Here is a 21,617-nt window from a genome sequence, read left to right as displayed (position 1 = left end):
TACGATCACATTTATCAAATTTTATCTGATTTTACTTGCTATTTAAAATACCTTACAATTTACTTGCATATTTGGAATTACAATATTCTTAATATACTTCTTGATTTTAACAAAACCTAGGCCAAATATTAATCAAGTCAAGCTGTTCAAAGTTACTTTATAGCACATTCCTATGAACACACCATACACACAGCAATATCTAGCAAGGCTGTCAATTTTTCTTTATTTTTAAAATCAGATCATTTAAAGAAGTTATTTACTACAAATGACTCTACACACACACACACACACACACACACACACACACCTTTTTAAAGAAACACTAGAACCCAACCCCCTCTAGGCCAGAGGAAAACATTACAGCTGTACACGCACTTGTGTCTGTTGCCGTAGAGTAATACGGTAGCAGCAGGAGATTACGGTACTAGCTGGGCTACTGCCTGTGTTACGTCAGCGAGAGCTGCAAAGTTCCTTGCTATTCTTTTCTGGTGTCGGGGAGCTGAATATTAAAAGGGTGATTGTGGAGTTACCGGTTATCTGCATTTTTTTTTCTTTTCTTATTTTGACTCTTTTTAAAAAATGCAGGTAAAGTGACAGCGGGCCAGGAGCTTAAAGACATCAGTGGTGGAGGGGTGAGTCAGCGGGTGCAAAAGGACAAGGATTTGGTTCCTCAGAGAGACAGTCCCCTCTCCGCCTCCAGAGAAGAGCAGGCAGGCAGCTCCCGGGACCGAGGCCGGGTCCGCCTCCCCCGCGCGCGAGCTGGTGGCTCAGCAGCTGCGCTTCAGGTGAGTGCGCCGGGGCCGGCGTCCCGCAGGGCCGAGTGGGTAAGGGCAGACCTCCCCCGCCGTCTGGTGAGACCGAACCCCCACTTTTCCCAGTTCCTCCCACTTTTTCCACCAGGTTTTATGCCGGCCCCTCTACCCACCCCCGATTCCCTTACGTCTTCTGCGAAGTTGCCTTCTACTTAACAAGTGTCTTTTTAACCCTGTGTTTATCACCCTCGAGGTAGGAGGAAAAGGGTTTCTGCAGTGGCACGTTTTTAATACCTGTGAGGTCTTAAACTTGCGATTTTAACAAGAGTCTTTGCCCGAAGTCCCACCTCAGGGCCCAACCCCAGAAGGCAAGGTGGGCACTTCCTCACGCCCCGCGGTCCTGCCGAATCCCTGCGGTCAGTTCGCAGTTGTGGAGACCCAGGTTTCTTACGTAGATGGTGGCCCCAAGCCCAGAAAATCGAAGGCAGCCCCTGCCCGCTGGCATACCGGCTTAATGTTTACGCCTGCAAAATCCGCAGTGACTGCCACTTGCAAAGCTCCCTCTGCAGATGGACGTCCTCCCCACCCCGTCCCCCGGCAGTCCCGCTACGGCTGGCAGCTGTAGCCCCTCGGGTGGCCAACAGTGAGGCTTGGAAAGGCGTCGTGGACAGACCTGGGTCGCTTTCAGCCCTTGGGTCCCTCCCGGCTTCGCTCGGGACCTGGCTCTCAAGCCAGCTTGGCTGGTGGACAGACCGGCGCGCTCTGCACACCCGAGTGCGAATTCCACCGGCGTGAGAGTGCGCGTGGTCCTGGCCCTGAGGTCCCTGGGTCGCAGCTGTTCCCTCTCCCAGGCCGCCCCCTCCAGGTGACTGCGAGGCAACCTGTTCTAATGGAAACCGAGTACATCCTCCAGAATTCCCCGGCTAGGATCGGTGCGACATACTCGCCAGCCGCAGTCGCCCCTCCGGGGCTTCGAGGATTTTAATTTCGCGGTAACGGCGCTCGAAATCCAGCCTTCGAGCGCTGGAGCCTGAGGTTTGGGGGATTTGTTTTTTTCGTTTGTTTGTTTTTCGCTTCGGACCCTGAACTCGGGCAGAGGTGACTCAGTAGAGCGCGCGAGGCAGGTTCCCAGTGGTGGGGGCGCGAGGTGCGCTCCGCAGTCGCTTCCGCCGCAGCCGGGCGAAGCAGCTTCTGGACCGTAGAACCAGCCCGGCTCCCAGCTGGCGTCCCCCAGCCCGTCGAGTCAGCACAGCCTCTCTCCCTGGGGCGCCTAGCTGAAAGCCCGCATTTCTCTTTGCGCTCTTTCAGGTGGACGCGGTCAAACGATGCACCGCAGCCGCCTGGGTCTCAGCACATATTTCACACCCACGTTCCCTGGCCTGTGCTCCTAGAAGCTGGAGAGAGCAGCAGCCTTCGGTGGGGCAGCTCAAAATGTAGGTAACTGCGGGCCAGGAGCAGCGCCCAGATGCCATCCGTCCCTGCCTTTGAGCGTCGACGGCTGATCCTTTGGTTTGAGGGGGAGACTGGCGCTGGAGTTTTGAATTTCGAATTATGTGCAGAATGCTGAATCTTCCCCCAGCCAGGACGAATCAGACAGCGCGGTAAAGCAGACTCTGTAATTCTGAAATTGCATGTTGCAAGGAGTCTCTGGATCTTCGCGCCCAGCCTCGGGTAGGGAGGGAGTCGGGGTCCAGGGCTGGGCCAGCCCAGCAGGTGGAGAGGGTCCCGGGCAGCCCCGTGCGCCCCTGGCCATGTCTCCTTTAATGCCCTGCCCCTTCGTGTGGCCTTCTGAGGGTTCCCAGGGCTGGCCAGGGTTGTTTCCCACCCGCGCGCGCGCTCTCACCCACAGCCAAACCCAGCTGGCAGGGTTCCCTCCAGCCGAGGCCTTTTGATTCCCGGCTCCCGCGCTCCCGCCTCCGCGCCAGCCCGGGGGTGGCCCTGGAGAGCCGGACCTCGCCCGGCCCCGGCTGGGACCATGGTGTTTCTCTCCGGAAATGCTTCCGACAGCTCCAACTGCACCCAACCGCCGGCACCGGTGAACATTTCCAAGGCCATTCTGCTCGGGGTGATCTTGGGGGGCCTCATTCTTTTCGGGGTGCTGGGGAACATCCTAGTGATCCTCTCTGTAGCCTGTCACCGACACCTGCACTCAGTCACGCACTACTACATCGTCAACCTGGCAGTGGCCGACCTCCTGCTCACCTCCACGGTGCTGCCCTTCTCCGCCATCTTTGAGGTCTTAGGCTACTGGGCCTTCGGCAGGGTCTTCTGCAACATCTGGGCGGCAGTGGATGTGCTGTGCTGCACCGCGTCCATCATGAGCCTCTGCATCATCTCCATCGACCGCTACATCGGCGTGAGCTACCCGCTGCGCTACCCAACCATAGTCACCCAGAGGAGGGGTCTCATGGCTCTGCTCTGCGTCTGGGCACTCTCCCTGGTCATCTCCATCGGACCCCTGTTCGGCTGGAGGCAGCCGGCCCCCGAGGACGAGACCATCTGCCAGATCACCGAGGAGCCGGGCTACGTGCTCTTCTCAGCGCTGGGCTCCTTCTACCTGCCCCTGGCCATCATCCTGGTCATGTACTGCCGCGTCTACGTGGTGGCCAAGAGGGAGAGCCGGGGACTCAAGTCGGGCCTCAAGACCGACAAGTCGGACTCGGAGCAAGTGACGCTCCGCATCCATCGGAAAAACACCCCGGCAGGAGGCAGCGGGGTGGCCAGCGCCAAGACCAAGACGCACTTCTCGGTGAGGCTCCTCAAGTTCTCCCGGGAGAAGAAAGCGGCCAAAACGCTGGGCATCGTGGTGGGCTGCTTCGTTCTCTGCTGGCTGCCTTTTTTCTTAGTGATGCCCATTGGTAAGTCTTGACCACCCCTCACTTTAGCATTTGGGGGTCTTCACCCTCCTCGGCTTCTGTTACCCCAGACTTCCAGTCCGGGATGGAAGAGGAAGGATTAGCATTTCAAACAGCACTGCTCTAGGCCAATTAGAAAAGGCTCCCTTGTAGAAAAGTGAATTTTCATTCTCTTTCTATTCCAGTCTCATTTATATTAGGTCCTAGAGCACTTTTTCGACTGTAAAGTGGCTTCCAACTGATGCAGATTAATTGGTCTCTTTAATAAGAATGTCAACTTTTCTTAATGCCTATAAGCACGTGTTTAATTTAAATGCATCTGCTCTCTCTAGTCTCAGAGTCTCCACCAAGTGCTTAGGCTGACTGTGGAATGCCATTTTCACTCTGCTACAGAATGCAAATTCTCTTGGCCTGAAAATAAGTACCATGCTTATTCTGGACACATGTGTGATTTTATTATTGCATTAGGTTATTCATAAGGGTTCGTTATAATGGTCTGTTTATGTTCTATATCTGTGCTAATTTTATTTTCTGGATTCAGTATGGAAGGAATTAAGGTGAGCCACTAAAAAAAAAAAAAAGATTTTATGTCCAAACCAATTTAAGCCTTAAATAATTAATCATAGTATTTCCAATAAGTAAATACTTATTTTTTTATTTTAATAGTAAGTATTAAAACAAACACTTCTCTTATCCAAAATCATCCGGGAAGTTGCAGATGACACTGTTTGAAAATAATACAGTACACATAATGTTACAAATCCAATTTTTGCAGATGCTAAATTAGCTGTTGTCAAAATTAATTAGCTCGTTATAAGTATCAGCAAGCTGATCCACTTGGAATAATCATCTATCTCCTTCAATGGGATCCCAAAATGGTTGTGTGCTATTTTTAGTGTGTAAGCTCAAATGCAGACCCAAACATCGATTATCCACCAACTCTAAAAAAGAAAACATTATGGCTGACATTAATAAAAGTCCATTTCAAGTGCTTTACAGCCTAATTTAAATGGCACGTACTTAAAGTACTTTAATTTGCAACTCTGTGGAATAATAGCAACTATTATTTTTTTGTGCCATTTATGTTCCAGACATTTTCCCAAGCTTTTTATTTCATTAGTCCCCTCGACAACTCAGTGAGTTATACACAATTATCCTGCAATCACAAGTCATGGGAAGGGATTCTTCAGGTTCTAATACCATAGCCACCAGCCATGGATAGCTATTTAAATGTTAATTGAAATTAAATAAAATTCTTTCAGTTCCTCAACTTCTCAGTCCCACTGACCACATCTCAATTGCCCAATAGTCACACATGGCCAGTGACTACTGTTTTAGACAGCAGAGATATAGGTCATTTCTATCATTGCAGAAATGTCTGTCCTGTAGGGCTGCCAGAGAGGCCCTAGTTAATCTAACACCTGGCCTTCCATTGTGCCTGCCCATCATTATTACTTACTCTGCTCCTGGAAGTACATCACAGCTTTGAAATTATGGAAATTACACTCTTTACCTGAGCCCCTTTGCACATTTATTCATGTGTCTGCTCGCTCAACAAGTATTTATGGACCATCTGCTCTAGGCACTTTGGATGAACAGGGCAGAAAAGTCCTTGCCAATGAGACGTTTGCAGTTGGAAAGGGTAAACATAAGCAAATGATTGTATCCTAAAAAGTCAAGATTAACATGCACTATCAAAAAATCAAGAGGATGAGAGGCTAGAAAGTGACAAAGACAACGAGGGCCTGCTTTAGTGGGTAGTGGGGAAAATTCTGTCTAAAGAGGTGATATTTGAGCAGAGTCCTGACTGGACTGAAGAGCAAAGCTTGCAAGATCTGGGAAGAAGAGCTTCCAGATCTGGGCAGAGGGAGCAGCGAGTACAGAGATGGGAAAGAGCCTGATCTGTTCAATGAAGATCACAGAGGCCAGTATGGCTCAACTACAGACAGGGAGGGGGCAGTCAAGTTCAAGAAGAGATTGGAGAGAGAGACAACACCAAAGTCATGTGGGGTCTTTTAGGCCAAAGTAAAGTTTGCATATTATTCTAATTGTGGTGGGAAGTCATTCAAGGGTATTTAGCAGGTGAGTGGCCAGTGTCATTTATATTTTTGAAGGATCATTCTGGTTGTTGGGGGGGAAATTGGCTGTTTGGGGGCAAGAGCAGAAGCGAGACTAGTTAAAAGGCTATTAGAAGTCGAGGGGATAGAGGTCATGACATCTTGGACTCAGGTGAGACAGGTAGAGGTGGTAAGACATGATCACATTCAGCACTTATTTTAAAGGTAAAGTTGATGAGTGTGGACAAGGGTGTGAGAAAAAGATAGGTTTAGGGCCTGAACAGCTGAGTAAATAAGTAATAATGCACTTTACTAAGACTGGCAAAACCAAAGAGTTACATGGTTGCAAGGGGCTGCAGGGAGTGAGAAGTATGAGCCTTTCTTTTGTATCACTGTGTTGAGAAACATTCGTTAGACATGGAAGTAGAGATGGCAAGTAGGGAGTTAGATACTGTACATAGATTTGGCGCTTAGAGAGGAGGCGGGCTACAGATATAAACCTGGGATATATCAACATCTTTAAAGCTACAGGAATGGAGAGGTTGACAAGAGAAAAGATAAAGAGAGAAAAGAGAGATAAGAACAGAGCCTCTGCACCTTTAGTCCCAGCTGCTTGGGAGGCTGAGGCAGGAGAATCGCTTGAACCCGGGAGGCGGAGGTTGCAGTGAGCCGAGATCGTGCCACTGCACTCCAGCCTGGGCGCAGAGCGAGTCTCCATCTAAAAGAAACAAAAACAAAAACAGAGCCTCTGGGGGTCGGGTCAGGAAAAACAGGAGAAACAGCCAGCAAACAAGATTGCAAAGGAGTAGCCAGGGAGAAGAAAAATCAGGAGAATGTGATGTCCTGGAAGCCTAGTGAAAATGTTTCAAGAAGGCAGGAGTAATCATCTGTGTTACATGCAGCTGAGAGGTCAGGTTAGCAGAGGACTGGGAGCCAACACTGGATTTGGCAGTAAGGAGGTCCTTAGTGATAGGAGGAAGGCACGTGAGGCTCACGGGTCCAGGGAAGTAACGGAACAAAAAGCCTAATTGTGTACTTTCTAGAAAGAACAAACAATGAAAAAAGTGGGAACAGGGAAAATAGACAACTCTTCTGAAAGGTTTTGCTATACAGTGGAGCTAGGAGATGCAGTGTAGCTGGAGGGGTATAGAGAGAGCTTTCAATGGTGGGAGGTGGGGATATGACATGATATTTATATTCTAATGGGAACGATGGGATAGAGAGAGGCACTGATGGGATAGGCAAAAGAGGCAACAGGATTCAGTGCCCAAGGGGAGCATTGGGAAGTGACAAGGAGAGCAAAGTGTGTGAACCCTGAGGCAAGTAGAGATGGAGGGAGAGAGATAGTGATCTCTTTAGGATACGTTTATGTCCTCAGTGAAATATGAAGCAAGATCATCAGCTAAGAGTGAGTCAGGAATGGGGAATGATGACAGTTTGAGCAGCAGAGAAGGTGTGAAAGATTCATCTTTGAGAGTGGGACAGTAAACATTTTATGGAAGTTTAGTAGAGTCACTGGGAAGTCCTGAAGGCCTATTTGAGATTTACGGTCATAACATTAAAGTAGAGCAGTAAGGAGGGTTGTGTGTTTTTCTCTAAGAGTTAAGCAGCTGAGGGATACAGGAGGCAATGCTGAGGACCGACTGTGAATCCCAGAGAGTGTGTTTGTGAAGAGACACAGACTCGGTCATGTTAGGGAGTATCCACAGCCAGGTTGTAGAAGGAGCCCAGGTGACAATGGGTGGCCTGAGAGTTTGGAGCTTGCGGTGGTGGCTGAGCTATGCATAGAGATCAGAGACAATGGCCTGGGTCCTGGAGTCGTCTAGGGGAAGTGGACACTGTCTAATCATAGCCCACTCTTGGATTTGCTCTCCCAGGGAGTCAGCAGTGTGGAGGAGAAGATGTTGTGGTGGAGAGAAGTGGTGGTAGACAGGAGCCCTCGGAATCAGTGGGCTTCTTTTAAATCCTAGTAAGGTGCCAGGTGCGGTGGCTCATGCCTGTAATCCCAGCACTTTGGGAGGCTGAGTGGGCAGATCACTTGAGGTCAGGAGTTCGAGACCAGCCTGGCCAACATGGTGAAACCCCGTCTCTACTAAAAACACAAAAATTAGCTGGGCATGGTGGTGCATGCCTGTAATCCCAGCTACCTGGTAGGCTGAGGCTGGAGAATCGCTTGAACCCAGGAGACAGACGTTGCAGTGAGCTGAGTCACACCACTGCACTCCAGCCTGGGTGACAGAGCAAGATTCTGTCTAAAAAAAAAAAAAAAAAAAAAAGTGATATGACAGGAGGGAAGTAGGAAACATACAGTTCACAGGTTCTGAGTAACTGCTCAGTAGCACAAAGGATTCCTGAACCTGCCAGTGTATGGCCCCCAATTTCTTCCTGACACCAATTGAGTAAGAGATGATTTCCTCCAAGAATGTACTGGCTGTGTGATAAGCACCAGGCTCTCAGCTACACAGAATAAAAAAGATGAATAAAACACATTGCCCTCAAGGGCCTCACAGTCTAGTTAAGGAGACAAATTGTCAACAATTATTGCAAGTTGGTGAGATAGGTGCTCAGAGTGATGTTATTACATAGTGCTCAGGATGGTGCTTAGAATGATATTATTACACAGTGCTAAGGAATATAGCAGTTAATTGTGTCCACAGGTCACTGAGAAGCTTCTATATGCAGGACCACTGACAGAGCAGAGACTTAAAGAAGATGGCACTACTTCTGCTGGGTCATCAACTAGATGTTACATTTTTTTTATTAACTATCTTAAGTATGTTTTTCATGCAAAATGTGAGCAGAAGAATAAATATACTATCATATTATTATATTCAAGGGACATACCTTCTTAAATATGACATGTGCTGTTTTGGAAAAAAGGGCTGTCGGTCTGCACTAGGCTGTGGGAGAGGAAAGAGATTAAAAACTGAAACCAGGGCTGGGATGAGTGTGCTATCCACAGCCGAGAAGTGAAACACCCATGTTTAATAGGGACTGACCCAGGAAAATCAGGTGAGTAGGCTATTTGACTGCAAAGGTCCTTCCTGTATATTGTGAGAAGTCTCACGTTCCCTTTTCCCAAGCTTCTCCCCACTAAGGCTGGGTTGCTTGCTGCATTGAATAGCATGACTGTTGGGAGGAATCCGACTTGCCTGCTTCCAAGTCTAAACCTTGCTAATCTTGTTCCTTTTTTGCACCCTAAATGTTTGGTTGAAATTCAGACCGCCTTCAAGGGAGGGGGGGTGCCACGTGAGGTTGTTAACAGTCATTTATCATTTATACTTCGGAACAAATGCTTTCAAAAAGCAAATTTTGGTCATGGAGATGAGTAGAGAGACTATGACAGTGTTAGCCTTCAACCTACAAAAGAGAAGGAAGGATAAGGACTCTGCTTCTCAGAGAGCTCCAGCATCTAAAGCCTGTGAATCATCTTTGTTGATTTCATCTCATTGTCTAGAGCCCACTAGTTCCACAGGCAGTGTGCTGCTGAGTGGAGAAACTGTTGGCCTGAGATTTAAACCTAGGCTTTCTTTTTCATATGAGAGGGGCTGTTATATGGCTCAGCTGCCCAGCATAGTGCCTAACAGAGTAAATGGTAATAAATGTTCATTTTACCAGAATTCAAATGATTCACAGACCATTACTGATGTATGTCAACATGTGGATGTTGCCATGAGGGGTGGATGTCCTTGGCATTCTGAGAAATAGAAAGCATTGGAAAGAAGATGAAAAGGCAACATTCACTGAAAACATAGTTATGTGTCTGAATTCTGGATATGTTATCTATTTAAACACAAAACCCAGCGTTATTATAGGACCTAAGCCATTGATTGCTATTGCCACTGAATCAAAGGAGGCAGTGTTGGGCTGAGATGTGGCATACATAGACATAGAATATTTGAGGATTATGTTTATAAAAGAACAGAAGGCAGGACATTGATAGAGCAGGAGAATGTGTTTTAAGATTGGATGTTTGAGAAGGGCACAACTGATGGGATTTATCAGGTGGAGGCAGTGAGGCACAGAATGATTCATTCATTCATTCAGCAGAGTTTCACTCAACATCTACTGTTTGCCAGGAAGCTATAGAATCACTGGAGATAAAGACAAATAAATCCCTGCCCTAATGGAGCAGAACATCTGAACAATTAGATAGCTAGCAAAGGTATATGAAAAATGATAAGGAAAAAGGACAAGTACATACAATGATATATGATAACCCCGAACCCTCTGTGGATGCCCAAGATAACCAGGGGTTGAGAGTTGCTTCACTGCAGGTACAAAGGGAGCAGTTCTCTAGTTCTCATGGAAAAGGTTCACCTCTTAGAGATAATGGTGTGAAGAGAAACTAATGCCATTAGGATTTATTTAATTTAATTTATTTATTTAATGACAGGATCTCATTCTTTCACCCAGACTGGAGTTCAGTGGTAATCATAGCTCACTGCGGCCACAAACTCAAGTGATTCTCCCACCTCAGCCTTCTGAGTAGCTGGGACTACAGGCATGCACCACCATGCCTGGCTAATTTTTATATTTTATTTTTATAGAGATAGGATCTTGCTGTGTTGTCCAGGCTGGTCCTGAGCTCCTGAGCTCAAGCAATCCTTTTTCTTTAGCCTCCGAAAACATTGAGCTTATAGGCATGAGTCACCACACCTGGCTAGAATTTATTTTAAGATAAGAAGCCAGTGTTTCGGGTACTCTTACTACACCACAGATCATCCCAAAAGGTAGTGGCTTAAAGCAACAGCCATCTATGTCTCATGATTCTATGGGCAGAAGTACATCAGCACCCAGCTTGCCTGGCAATTGAAGCTGGCTGTGAGTCTTGGTGGCCTCTGTTCCCTTCTAAACCACCTTCTTATAGCATGGCAGTTCTCCCCCAAGAAAGCCAAGGCGGAAACTGTGAGGTCTTTGAAGAGCTAGGCTCACACCTGGTCCAGCATCACTGCTGTTTCATTCTGCAGTCACAGCAAGTCAGGAGACCAGCCTAGGTTCAAGGGGAAGTGAGACAGACTCATCTCTTGATGGGAGAGCAGCAGGTGCATACACGGAGGGGCAGATCATTGTAGTCCTCTTGCAGATCACTGACCTCACAAGTGTGCCAAATTACATTTCCATCAGTTATATTGAGAACTTCCCATATGTCAAGCTTCATGCAATGCACTGAGTAAAACCAGTTGGGGTCTTTGCCTCCCTGCAGGCTTCTAATCTCCAGAAGGAGATAGACATTAATCAGATAGCCACACTAAGTTATCAAAAACCGTGTACAGAGCAATGAAGGGAACATAAATGGTGCCTTGAAAATATGTGCTGTGGCTAAGGTTGGTCCCGGACTGGGAGAGTAGAAAGGTCTTTCTGGGAAGGAGGGCTTGACTGTTAAGTCCAGATATATTGAATGAGTAAGTGTTTAATGGCAAAAATGGGGGGGGGAGGGAAGAGAACGTGCAAAGACTCTGGTGGGGCTGGCTTAATGTCCATAATGACTTTCTAGAAGGCCACTGTGGCCAGAAACAAGAGGCCAAGAGATAACTGGTGTCCAGTGAAGCTGGAAAGAGAAGAACCAGACTAAACAAGCCTTCATAGCCATTATACAAGTTTGTGTTTTTATCCAAAGACGAGCAGGAATGACATGATAGAGTTTACACAGCATTTCAAGATATCAAAGGCTTAGTGAAAACAAAATTGTGGATAGACCAATTGGGAGACCTTTATTCAGGACAAGGGGAGCTGTATCCTGCCAAGTGCAATCCTTCTACCATGCCATTTAAAAAACTTATTTCCGTGAGCTGCCACTTCGTTCTGAAATGCCCCTTTTGTCACTGCCTTCAGAGCTTAGATTTATGAGAAAACCTTTCTTGTGATCAGAAATAGTATAAATGGACTTGGCTTTAAATTAATTTTGGCTCTTTCCACAAGACAAATCTGTCAATGAAGATTTACCATCATTTTCAAAAGAATGTGCTGCAGGCTCAGAAGACGTCAACAATGAACTCTAACAATGCTTTGAACAATAGCTGACTCTTTCAAGTCAGGCTATAGACAGGTGAGTTATTACTTGGATGGAGTAATAATCCTTAGTCACTTAGTAACAAAGTCATTGCTGTGTTCTGTCACCTCATGGTTTCATGGTGGATGTGAGGACACTTTCCTAAGGCATTTTCTTTGTCTAACAAGTTTACTGTATTTTAGCCCTGCTATTTGGTTTGCCAGTTTGACACTTGCCTAGTGGCTTTTCATTTTTATGTTTTATATTTCTTCGCTATTTGAACGTTTCTGTTCTTTTCTTCTTCTTCTTTTTCTTTCATTTTTTTCTTTAAGTTCTGGGATACATGTGCAGAACGTGCAGGTTTGTTACATAGGTATACATGTGCCATTGTGGTTTGCTGTACCTATCAACCCATTATCTAGGTTTGAAGCCAGGCATGCATTAGGTATTTGTCCTAATGCTCTCCATCCCCTTGCCCCCCAACCCCCAACAGGCTCCAGTGTCTGATGTTCCCCTCCCCTCCCATGTGTTCTCATTTGAACATTTCTTTTTATATTTTTACCCATCACTTATATTTCTCCTCTTGTGAAATTTCCTACCTGTGCTTTTTGGTCACTTTTTATACAGCAGTTTTTCTGTCTTTTTTTTTTATCGGTAAGCTCATTTTATACATTGAAGATAAATAATTACTTGTTTATCACAAATCCTGGGTTGCCAGTCTTCTCACACTATATGCAAATGTGCCAAGAAAATGTAGCTTATTTTCTAAAAACGGATGTGATCTTTTCTACAAAATTCCATGGAAATACACATATGCATGCACTCACATGCACACACACACACACACGCATGCACACACGCTTTTAGTTAAATTTAATAAACTCATTCAAATCCAATAATTTATGCATCATCTTTGCATATTCAGTCTCTTTTGGATGGCTTGGTGTCTTAGTCCATTCAGGCTGCTATAATAAAATGCCATAGACTGGTGGCTTATAAACAACAGGAACTTATTTTTCACAATCCTCGAGGCTGGAGGTCTGAGCTCAAGGTACCAAAAGATTTCGTGTCTGAAGAGGACCTACCTTCTTCTTTATGGATGGTGCCTTCTGGCTGTGTGCTCACTTGGTGGAATGAGTGAGGCAGCTCTCTGGGGCCTCTTTCTGCATCACCTCCCAAAGGCCCCATCTCCTAATATCATCACATTGGGGGCCAGGATTCCAACATAGGAATTTCGGGGGTGGGGCACAAACATTCAGACCACAGCACAGGGCCTTTCAGATCTGCCCTCTAAGATACTGACCATGCCTAAGGGCTTACGAATCTCATAGTAGTCAGAGAGGGTTTGACTATGACGCCATTGATTCCTCCGTCCAGTGACACTGGCTCTGTTGCTGTTGGCCAGGGAGTCACTTTGTCCCTGCAGCCCTGTGAACAACTTTGACAACCTCTTGCACCAAATTCTCAACAATGTTTCCATCCCAGTCTCGGGGCACAGAGAGCCCTGTGGGTTCCTTCCACACCACACTCTCTGCCCCACCACACTGGCTGCCACATTAACAGGTATGGTGGCTCTCATGGAAAGGACTGACTACACCCAGAATGGAGAATGGGAGAAAGCACCTCTGCCCCCACCTTTAACTTCAGGCATTTTTTTGTTACAGACAGGGTCTTGCTGTGTCACCCAGGCTGGAGTGCAGTGGCACAATCATGGCTCACTGCAGCCTAGAACTCCTAGGTTCAAGTGATCCTCTCTTCTCAGTCTCCTGAGTAGTTGGAACTACAGACATGCACCACCGTGCCCAGCCAATCTTCAGGCATTCCTACCACTCTTGTTGAGAAAGGGGGCTCAGAACAAATGCCAACTGCCTTTTTCCACTACCTTCTTCCTCACCTTTCTCACAGTCCCTCGGGGAAGACAGGAAAGTCTTTCCTCTTCCTTAGTCTGGCTAAAGGGGACACTCCTCCTCCTTTCCAGAGTGGCATCCACCTTCTATGGAATAGCAAAGCCAAGTGGACAGCAGAGAAAGAGAGAGAGAGAGGTTTACTAAGAAAAGAATAAAGATGAGGAATATTTTAAAATATTATAATACTTATACATATTTAAAACTATCTTTTCCACTTGGTTATTTGCATTTTGTTGTTTTATGGTTTTTACAAATGTTTGGACATTTAAAATATTTATATAGTCAAATATTTTCATGTTTTTTCATGGAATGTGCCTTCTCAGGGATGCTCAGAGAGACCTTCCACAATGTAAGTCTGTTTCCTCCTCATTCTTTTAGAGCATCATTTGTAATCTACCTGGAATTCGTGTTTGTATTTTGGTAGATTATGCCTCACTGTATTTATTTGAAATGGTTAGCCAGATAGTCTCAAAAGACTTATCAAATAATCCATCATTTCCTTTCTTATTTGGAAAACCACATTTGTTATATTAAAAAGAATTTTGGACCTATTTTGGAACACACTCTCTTCCATTTATCTGTCTCTCTGCTCTAGTATTGCTGTCACATTACTTTAATGGCTGTGGTTGCATAATACATTTTAATAATCTCTAGTTTAAGGCCTGGATGAATATTCTTTTTCAAAATTATTTTGTCTATTCTTGTACATTCTTTCGGCCAAGAAAACTCTGGATTCATTTTGTCACTCCATTTACTTCCCAAACTACTTTTGAACTATTGTTTACACTTTACTTTTAAGCACATCTGCTAACATCTCCTGGAAAATTGATTATAACAATGAAGTTGGCAAATGCTGCTTTGATATTTTGACAGGTATGACACTGTCCATTGGCTTTAGATTGATATACTCCATCATATCAAAGAAACATCTTTCTAGAGTTTACAAAACTATACAGATCTAGATTTAAAATGTATTTTAATTTGTTTGCATTTTTAATATACTTCAATCAAAATTATAATTTTGTTAAATTAAAGATTTGCTTTATTGATATCCATCAATATAATCTTTTTTCATTGACATTGATTTGATAAAGTTTTATTTCATATTATTAACCTATCCATGTATTCTTGGATTAAATTCTACTCAATCAGGTGACATCACCCTTATTCATATTGCTGTATCACAGGAAATATTTCACTTCTCATTTGCATCTATATTTCTGTGTGAAATGAGTCTATTGTTTTACTTTAATGCACTGTCTTTGTTACATTTTGGTAGCAGGTTTATGTGAATATCATAAAGCAAATTGTGACACTTTTCATTTTTTTTCTATGAACTGTAACAGCTTAAATAACGTAAGAATTATGTGTTCCTTGAAGGTTTGAAAAACTTGCCTATAAAACATTCGGGCCCAGCTCCTTTTATGGATGCAATTCTTTGAGATTGTTTTCTATTTCTTCCATGGATAGTGGTCCGTTCTGATTGTCAGATTTGATAATCTTTATTTTTGTATTTTCCATTTGCCTTCTCATTGAGGTTCAAGTTTTTAGCATAGACTTCTACATGAAATTCTGTAACTTTTTATTTCTTTGCTATCTTTCTTCTTTCTTTTTGTCTTCAATCAGACTTTCTGAAAGCCTGTATATTTTATTAGTTTTTTTCAAAGAATCTAAGTCCTGAATTTATTAGTCATTTTAATCTCTTTTCCATTGCATTAATGTAATCTCTAGAGATTTCTCTCTTTTATTTTCTGGTTATATTTTGCTTTTCAATATTAGCTTACCCAGAATGTTTAGTTCATGAATTTTAATTCTTTGTTGCCTAAGATTAAAAACAATCCAAGCTGTACATTTGCTTGCAAGCAAAGTTTAGTTTCTTCCCTTATGTTTGGGTAGGCAGGGCTCTCATCCAATCAGTCTGTCTTCCCACTTTTAATATTTCCCTTGTCCTGTGTAGACAGGAAAGGATTCATTGTGTTGTTGTTGTTGTTTGTTCATTTGAAAATAATTGGTAATTTTATCTCCCACTTTCTCAAATGTAATTTCTAATTTAATGCTTTGTGGTCAGAGAGTGTGAGCTCAATAATTTTTAGCTTATGGGACTTATTGAGATTTTCTTAATGACTTAATATGTAATCAATAACTAACACACTTAATAGATTTAATCTTTAGTGTATATATTAACTAAACATTAATAGTGTTTTCCAGATCCTCTTTATCCATTCATCTTTATTTATCTTACCATTATCTATTATATACTTTACTTGCCAAATATTGAGAGAGGTATGATAAAGTTTCCCTTTGCTACCAGGTTGCTTCCCATTATTTCTTACATTTTTAACAAGTTTTGCTTTATATATGTTTATGCTTTTGCCTCATGCATAAAAGATCAGATCAATAATATCTTCATTTAAAGATAGACTTTTTGTTCTATTTAATTATTTTTCCTGGATATGCACGTTTGAAAAAATAATATTTCAATCTCTAATCTATTTTTGTTCACATTTGTTCATCATTTTATATAGCAGCTTGTGTATTTCACATCAAATGGATTTCTCATAATCCATGTTTCTAATCTGGGTATTTGTCCTTAATAAGGATTTAACTAATTTTCATTTATTGTGACAGATTATTTGGTGTGATTTTTGTCAACTTATCATATGCTTTTTGGCTTTATGCTTCCTTCGTTTTCACTATTTTCAGTCTTTCGTAAAACGGGTAATTTTTTTCTTTGCTTTTTAATTCTGTGGTGATTTGGAAAGTTTGTCTCCTGTTTTTAATTTTACTAGACATAACTTTTGAGTTTTTCAAAACCATGTTTAAATCTTCAGTTCTGTAACTCCACCACCTACCTTTGCCCATGGAAGGTGAGAAGTTTAGCACATTCTTCTTTTCCCTCCTCCTTAAAACCTCTATCTTTTAGTTAATAAAATAGTGCATTTAAATCTAGATTATTTTCATTAAATTTTGTATTGCCCCTCCTGTCTTTTGTATCTCTCTATAATTTAGTTTACCATTTGTCCTCCTATTATATATTATGACTTACTCACTCCTGTGCTCTGGATTTTTCTTAATCTCCCAGATGGAACAGAGGTCAGCAAATCATGGCCTGTGAGTAAAGTTCTACCAGCTGGGTTGGCCATGCCCTGTAATTGACATATTGTCTGTGGTGCTTCCATGCGACAGTGGTGGACTTGGGTAGATGCTACAGAGACTGTATGGCCCACAAAATTTAAAATATTTATTATTATATTAGAGAAGACTATAGCACCAAACAGAATCTTACCAATAAAGATAAAAGCAAGGGCCACATGCAGTGACTCACACCTGTAATCCCAGCAATTTGGGAGGCCGAGGTGGGCGGATCACTTGAGGCCAGGAGTTTGAGACAAGCCTAGCCAACAAGGCAAAACCCCGTCTCTATTAAAAGTACAAAAATTAGGTGTGGTGCCTGTAATTCTAGCTATTCAGGAGCCTGAGGCACAAGAATCACTTGAACTCAGGAGGCAGATGTTGCAGTGAGCCGAGATTTCCACACTGCACTGCATCCTGGGCAACAGAGCAACACTTTGTCTCTGACAACAACAACAAAAAAGATATAAGCAAAACACATTTTCTCAGCCCTTCGAGGCCTGAGCCTTAACACATGAAAGACAACTTATGTGACATAGAATTCAAGTGAGGCTTTTTTTTGTTTTTTGTTTTTTTGTTTTTGCATTTCAAAATACTCTTGTTGCTTCTTTGTTTCTTGGCATTTAATGCTTCATGGAGGACGTGAGGTCCCCTTGATTATTGTTTTTTTGTCAAGTACTCTCTTTATGTATTTATTTTTCAACTAAGATGTTTATAAAATTTTTTTCTCTATTAAATTAAAAAGTATATATCCTGGGGACTTCTGTTTGGGGTAACTTTTCATTACTATTGCCTGAGATCCAGTGCACCTTTTGCTCTGAAGCCAAAGGCAGCCTCCTTTAATGATGACGTCCTCTGCTCTGATCTTCCTCTTGGAATTTCAATTCCTATACCTGCCTGGTTTTTGTTGTTGTTGTTGTTGTTTGTTTGTTTTTTTTTTGCATTTCTCTCTCATTAGTCACTTTTTTACTATTTTTTTTTTAATTTCCATTTGAATTTCTCAAGTTCATGTTCCACTTTACTTATTTGGTTTTTGTAATACACAATCTCCATATTCCCTCCATCCCACTCCATATGGTGGGCACACTGTCCATCTTCATCACCTCCTACACTTGTTTTGTGAGCCTCATAGCTGCTTAAGTCTTGTTTGAATACAATTTAGAGATCGTCTTCCGCATCACCATTTTAAAGGTGTACACTTGCTCTAATTCCTCAGATCAATCTCCTCTATTGAATAGCTGAAGCTTTTCATAGGAACAGTATTTTTCTCTTTTTGTTCAACCTCACAGAGGGTGACCTGGTATTAAAATTTGAAATGGGCTTTGTTTGAAACTGGGTAGGTTCCTCTTCAAATCTTTCAGATCCAGATTAATGGGAGAAGGAAATGGATTGTCTTTGTTGTGATTCGAATCTGCCAGAGTACAGATCGCTTTATCCTTCAGGAGATGGAAGTAACACGTGTTGATTTTGTACAGCAAAGGCTCTTTCTCTTTTCTGTTTGGTGCAGGGTGTGTAGTGCCCTCTCCTCCGGGTGGCATGACTGACCGCCTGGGCACCTGTTGTAGAGAACCTCCTTCATCTGCTGACCTTGCCTGGGAAAGCTCAGGGTCCTTCCCATCCTGCCTGGATGTGAGCACTGAGATTTGCCTTTGACAAGCTGGCCCTGATCCTGTGTGTGTGTCTCAGTTTCTGTTCTCTCAAGCCCTCAGGGCTATTCCTGAGAAGCAACTGGAGCCATTCCATCTTTCCCATCTTTCGTTGATGTGAACCGAGGATTCATCAGTTTTTTATTCAGGATGGTCCTAACCAAACTATAGTTTCAAGAAACTTCTCAGAGATTCTGGCTTATGAATATTGGCTTTCCCTAAGGTTTTTAGCAGGGAGGTAAAATTTCACCTGTACGTGTGTTCTTTTAGATAGATTGAGAATTTAGAAAGAGGACCTGAGAGTTCAGCTCCGTCTGGAATTCACTGCCTCTGTGCAGGCTCCTTTTCATGGGGATATCAGAGTGTGAAGCAGAAGTGAGTCACCTGCAGTGCGATTCTCTCCTTCAGTCCTTCAGAAGTTTGTGGTTCAAGACAAAGCAGACCCATTCTCCTACAGCCTTTGATTCTCAACAGTTAGAGGAAGACAACGGTGGGGTCAGACAGTAGCAGAATCCCTACGCAGTTCAGTAAGCTGGGCTTTCCCTTGTGGCTGTGATCACAAGAGGATTGTGTGAAACGTGTAGAGTTTAATGACTCTTTTCCTAGTAAAAAAGAAGTGAAACCATTCACACACCTGAGGATGTGTGTGATGTCAAGCGGTAGCCTTGTCAGCTCAGGCTGCCATAATGGAATACCTGGGCAGGTATAGACTGGCCAGCTTAGGCAGCTGACATTGATTTCTCAGAGCTCTGGAGGCTGGAAGTCCGAAATCAGGGTTCTAGCATTGTCAGGCTCTTGGTGAGGGTTCTCATCCTGGGTCACAGATGGTTGCCTTCTCCCTGCATCCTCACCTGATGAAGAGAGAGAGAGAGAGAGAAAGAGAGAGCTCTAATACCTTCCTCTTTGTATAAGCGCATGAATCTCATTATGAGGGTTCACCCTCATGACATCATCTAGTCCTAATCACCTCCCAAAGGCCCCACCTCCTAACACCATCACACTGGTGGTTAGAGTTTCAACATGTGAATTTGGTGTGGTCACAAACTTTCCATCCATATTAGTGGTACTTGCATGGCACTTACCGCGTCTAATTTAAGTCCCGGAAGTAGCCAGGAAGATGGAGGTTGCTATGCTCATGTAGAGATAAAGAAACTGAGGCACACAAGGGATTAGCGACATCTTGCAGAAGCTGCCTGGCTGCCTTCCCCAGAACAGAGGATAGGGGCCTGGCTATAGTTAAAAGCCCTGGAATCACACCTGGTACTGCCCTTCGCTCTGCACTCTGGTGTTCTCATCTGTAGGAGAGGGGCTTGGGTTGAGCCAGCGGCTTTCAAACTTCTCAGCTTCAGAACTCTTTGTGCAAAATAAATCCCACTCAGAAACCCAAGACATAAAATGGATAAAGGCAGCACTGCGCTGGTGAAGCAGCCAGGGAACCCTGCGTCCTGAACACTCAGCCCTCCCTTCCTGCTGGCAGCGGCTGCTGAGGGGGATCTGGAGCACAGGTTGCTCTCTGTGCTAACAATGTCTGATCCCAGACTCATTAAATGGTATCAGAAGAAGTTTGGGAAGAAGTGTGGTTTGTATTTTCAAAGGAGAAGTAGGCAAGGTTGACAAAGGGCACATGAGCTGTCATTATACTGGAATGCTGGCAGAGCAGTCGTCTTTGCCCAAAAAGGGTTTGAAAAGGGAACATTGCACATTCACTTTTTTTATGTGCTATCCACATTTAGCTTATTGCCAGGGCATTCGTTGCCAGTGGGAAACCTACTGTCTACAAGTGGACTGCATAGTTTAGTTCCCCTTAATGAAAAAGGTTTTTGACATTTACCTGGAATTTTCATGTTGTTTTGTTTCATGAGTTTGCTGTCATTTGGAAATTACTAAAGAACAATCTCAGAAATGGGTTTTTAAAAAGAAACTTTAGGAGAGGATAAAATCCCAGGATAATAAACTTTTCCTAAAGAGGTCACATCAGTAGTTCTCAATCGGGGGTGATTTTGAGATCACCCAGGAGGGACTTGGCAAGGTCTGGAGACGTTTTTCTTTTTGTTTGTTTTTGTTTTTGTTAGTGTTTTTGTTTTGTTTTGTTTCGTTTTTTGAGATGATGTTTCACTGTTGCCCAGGCTGCAGTGCAATGGCACGATCTCGGCTCACTGCAACCTCCACCTCCTGGGTTCAAGCGATTGTCCTTCCTCAACCTCCTGAGTGGGTGGGATTATAGTCACCTGCCACCACGCCTGGCTAAGTTTTTGTAGGTTTTTAGTAGAGATGGGGTTTCTCCATGTTGGCCAGGCTGGTCTCAAACTCCTGACCTCAAGTGATCCACCCACCTCGGCCTCCCAAAGTGCTAGGATTACAGGCATGAGCCACTGTGCCTGGCCCAAGACCTCTTTTTGTCATAGTGTCACAATTGGGGTGGGAGATGCTGCTGGCATTGTGTTGGTTAGACCAGGGGTGCTGCCAAATGTTCCACAATCACAGGACAGCCCCCACAACAGAGAATTAACCAGTCCAAAATGGCAATAGTGCCAAGATTAACAAACTCTTGTTTATGCTACAGGAATTCCTGAAATTTACAAAAATACATTAGAAACAGCACATTTAAAGCAGACATCAATTATTATTATTGTTCAGATTTTGTTTACTGTGTTGCCAACATCTTAGCTAATGATTCAAAACAAAACAAAACACATGAGCCAAACAAACCCTGAGGTCTCCTGATGCCTTGAGGTCCCCAAAGAGGAAATAGTTGTCTACTCACTTTTTTTATTGTAATTAAATTCACATAACGTAAAATTCACAATTTTAACCATCTTAAATTGTAAAATTCAGTAGCATTTAATACATTGACAATGTTATCTAACTATCACCACTATCTAGTTCCAAAGCACTTCATGACCCCAGAATGAAATCTGGGTCCCATTAGCAATCACTCTGCATTCCCCACTCCCCAAGTCCCTGGCAGCCATCAATCTGTATGGATGTGCTGATTCCTGATACTGCATATGAATGGAATCACATATGTGACCTTTTGTGGATACCTCTTCATTTTGCATAATGTTATCAAGCTTCATCCATGTTATGGTATGTGTTTCAGGACTTCATTCCTTTTGTGTGACTGAATACTATTTATTTGTATGAATATACCATATTTTATTTATCCGTTGCTTCACTGAGGGAAATTTAAGTTATTTCTGCCTTGTGACCACTATGAATAGCATTGCTATGAACATGCATGTACAAGTTTTTGTTTGAGTACCAGTTTTCAGTTCT

The 21,617-nt window shown here is 43.6% G+C and overlaps 1 protein-coding gene across 3 annotated transcripts in view; it reads left to right on the top strand.

Annotated features, from left to right (window-relative positions):
- Window positions 1-212: 212 nt before the first annotated feature.
- The window catches only part of ADRA1A (adrenoceptor alpha 1A), a 109,094-nt gene continuing 87,689 nt past the window's right edge, over window positions 213-21,617 (top strand). The window contains exons 1-2 of one of the 3 annotated variants that reach the window (XM_012508355.2): window positions 213-785; window positions 2,061-3,610. In XM_012508355.2, the coding sequence (XP_012363809.1) occupies window positions 2,728-3,610 (883 nt within the window). In that variant the 5' untranslated portion in view covers window positions 213-785; window positions 2,061-2,727. Of the gene's footprint in view, window positions 3,611-21,617 lie in introns of all 3 variants that reach the window. The other 2 variants (XM_030817000.1, XM_030817001.1) reach the window with 2 other exon arrangements.

This window comes from Nomascus leucogenys, chromosome 8 (assembly GCF_006542625.1).
Source record: "Nomascus leucogenys isolate Asia chromosome 8, Asia_NLE_v1, whole genome shotgun sequence".
NCBI lineage: Eukaryota > Metazoa > Chordata > Mammalia > Primates > Hylobatidae > Nomascus > Nomascus leucogenys.
Note: the sequence above shows the minus strand (reverse complement) of the source record. Positions and strands in the feature narration are given on the sequence as shown.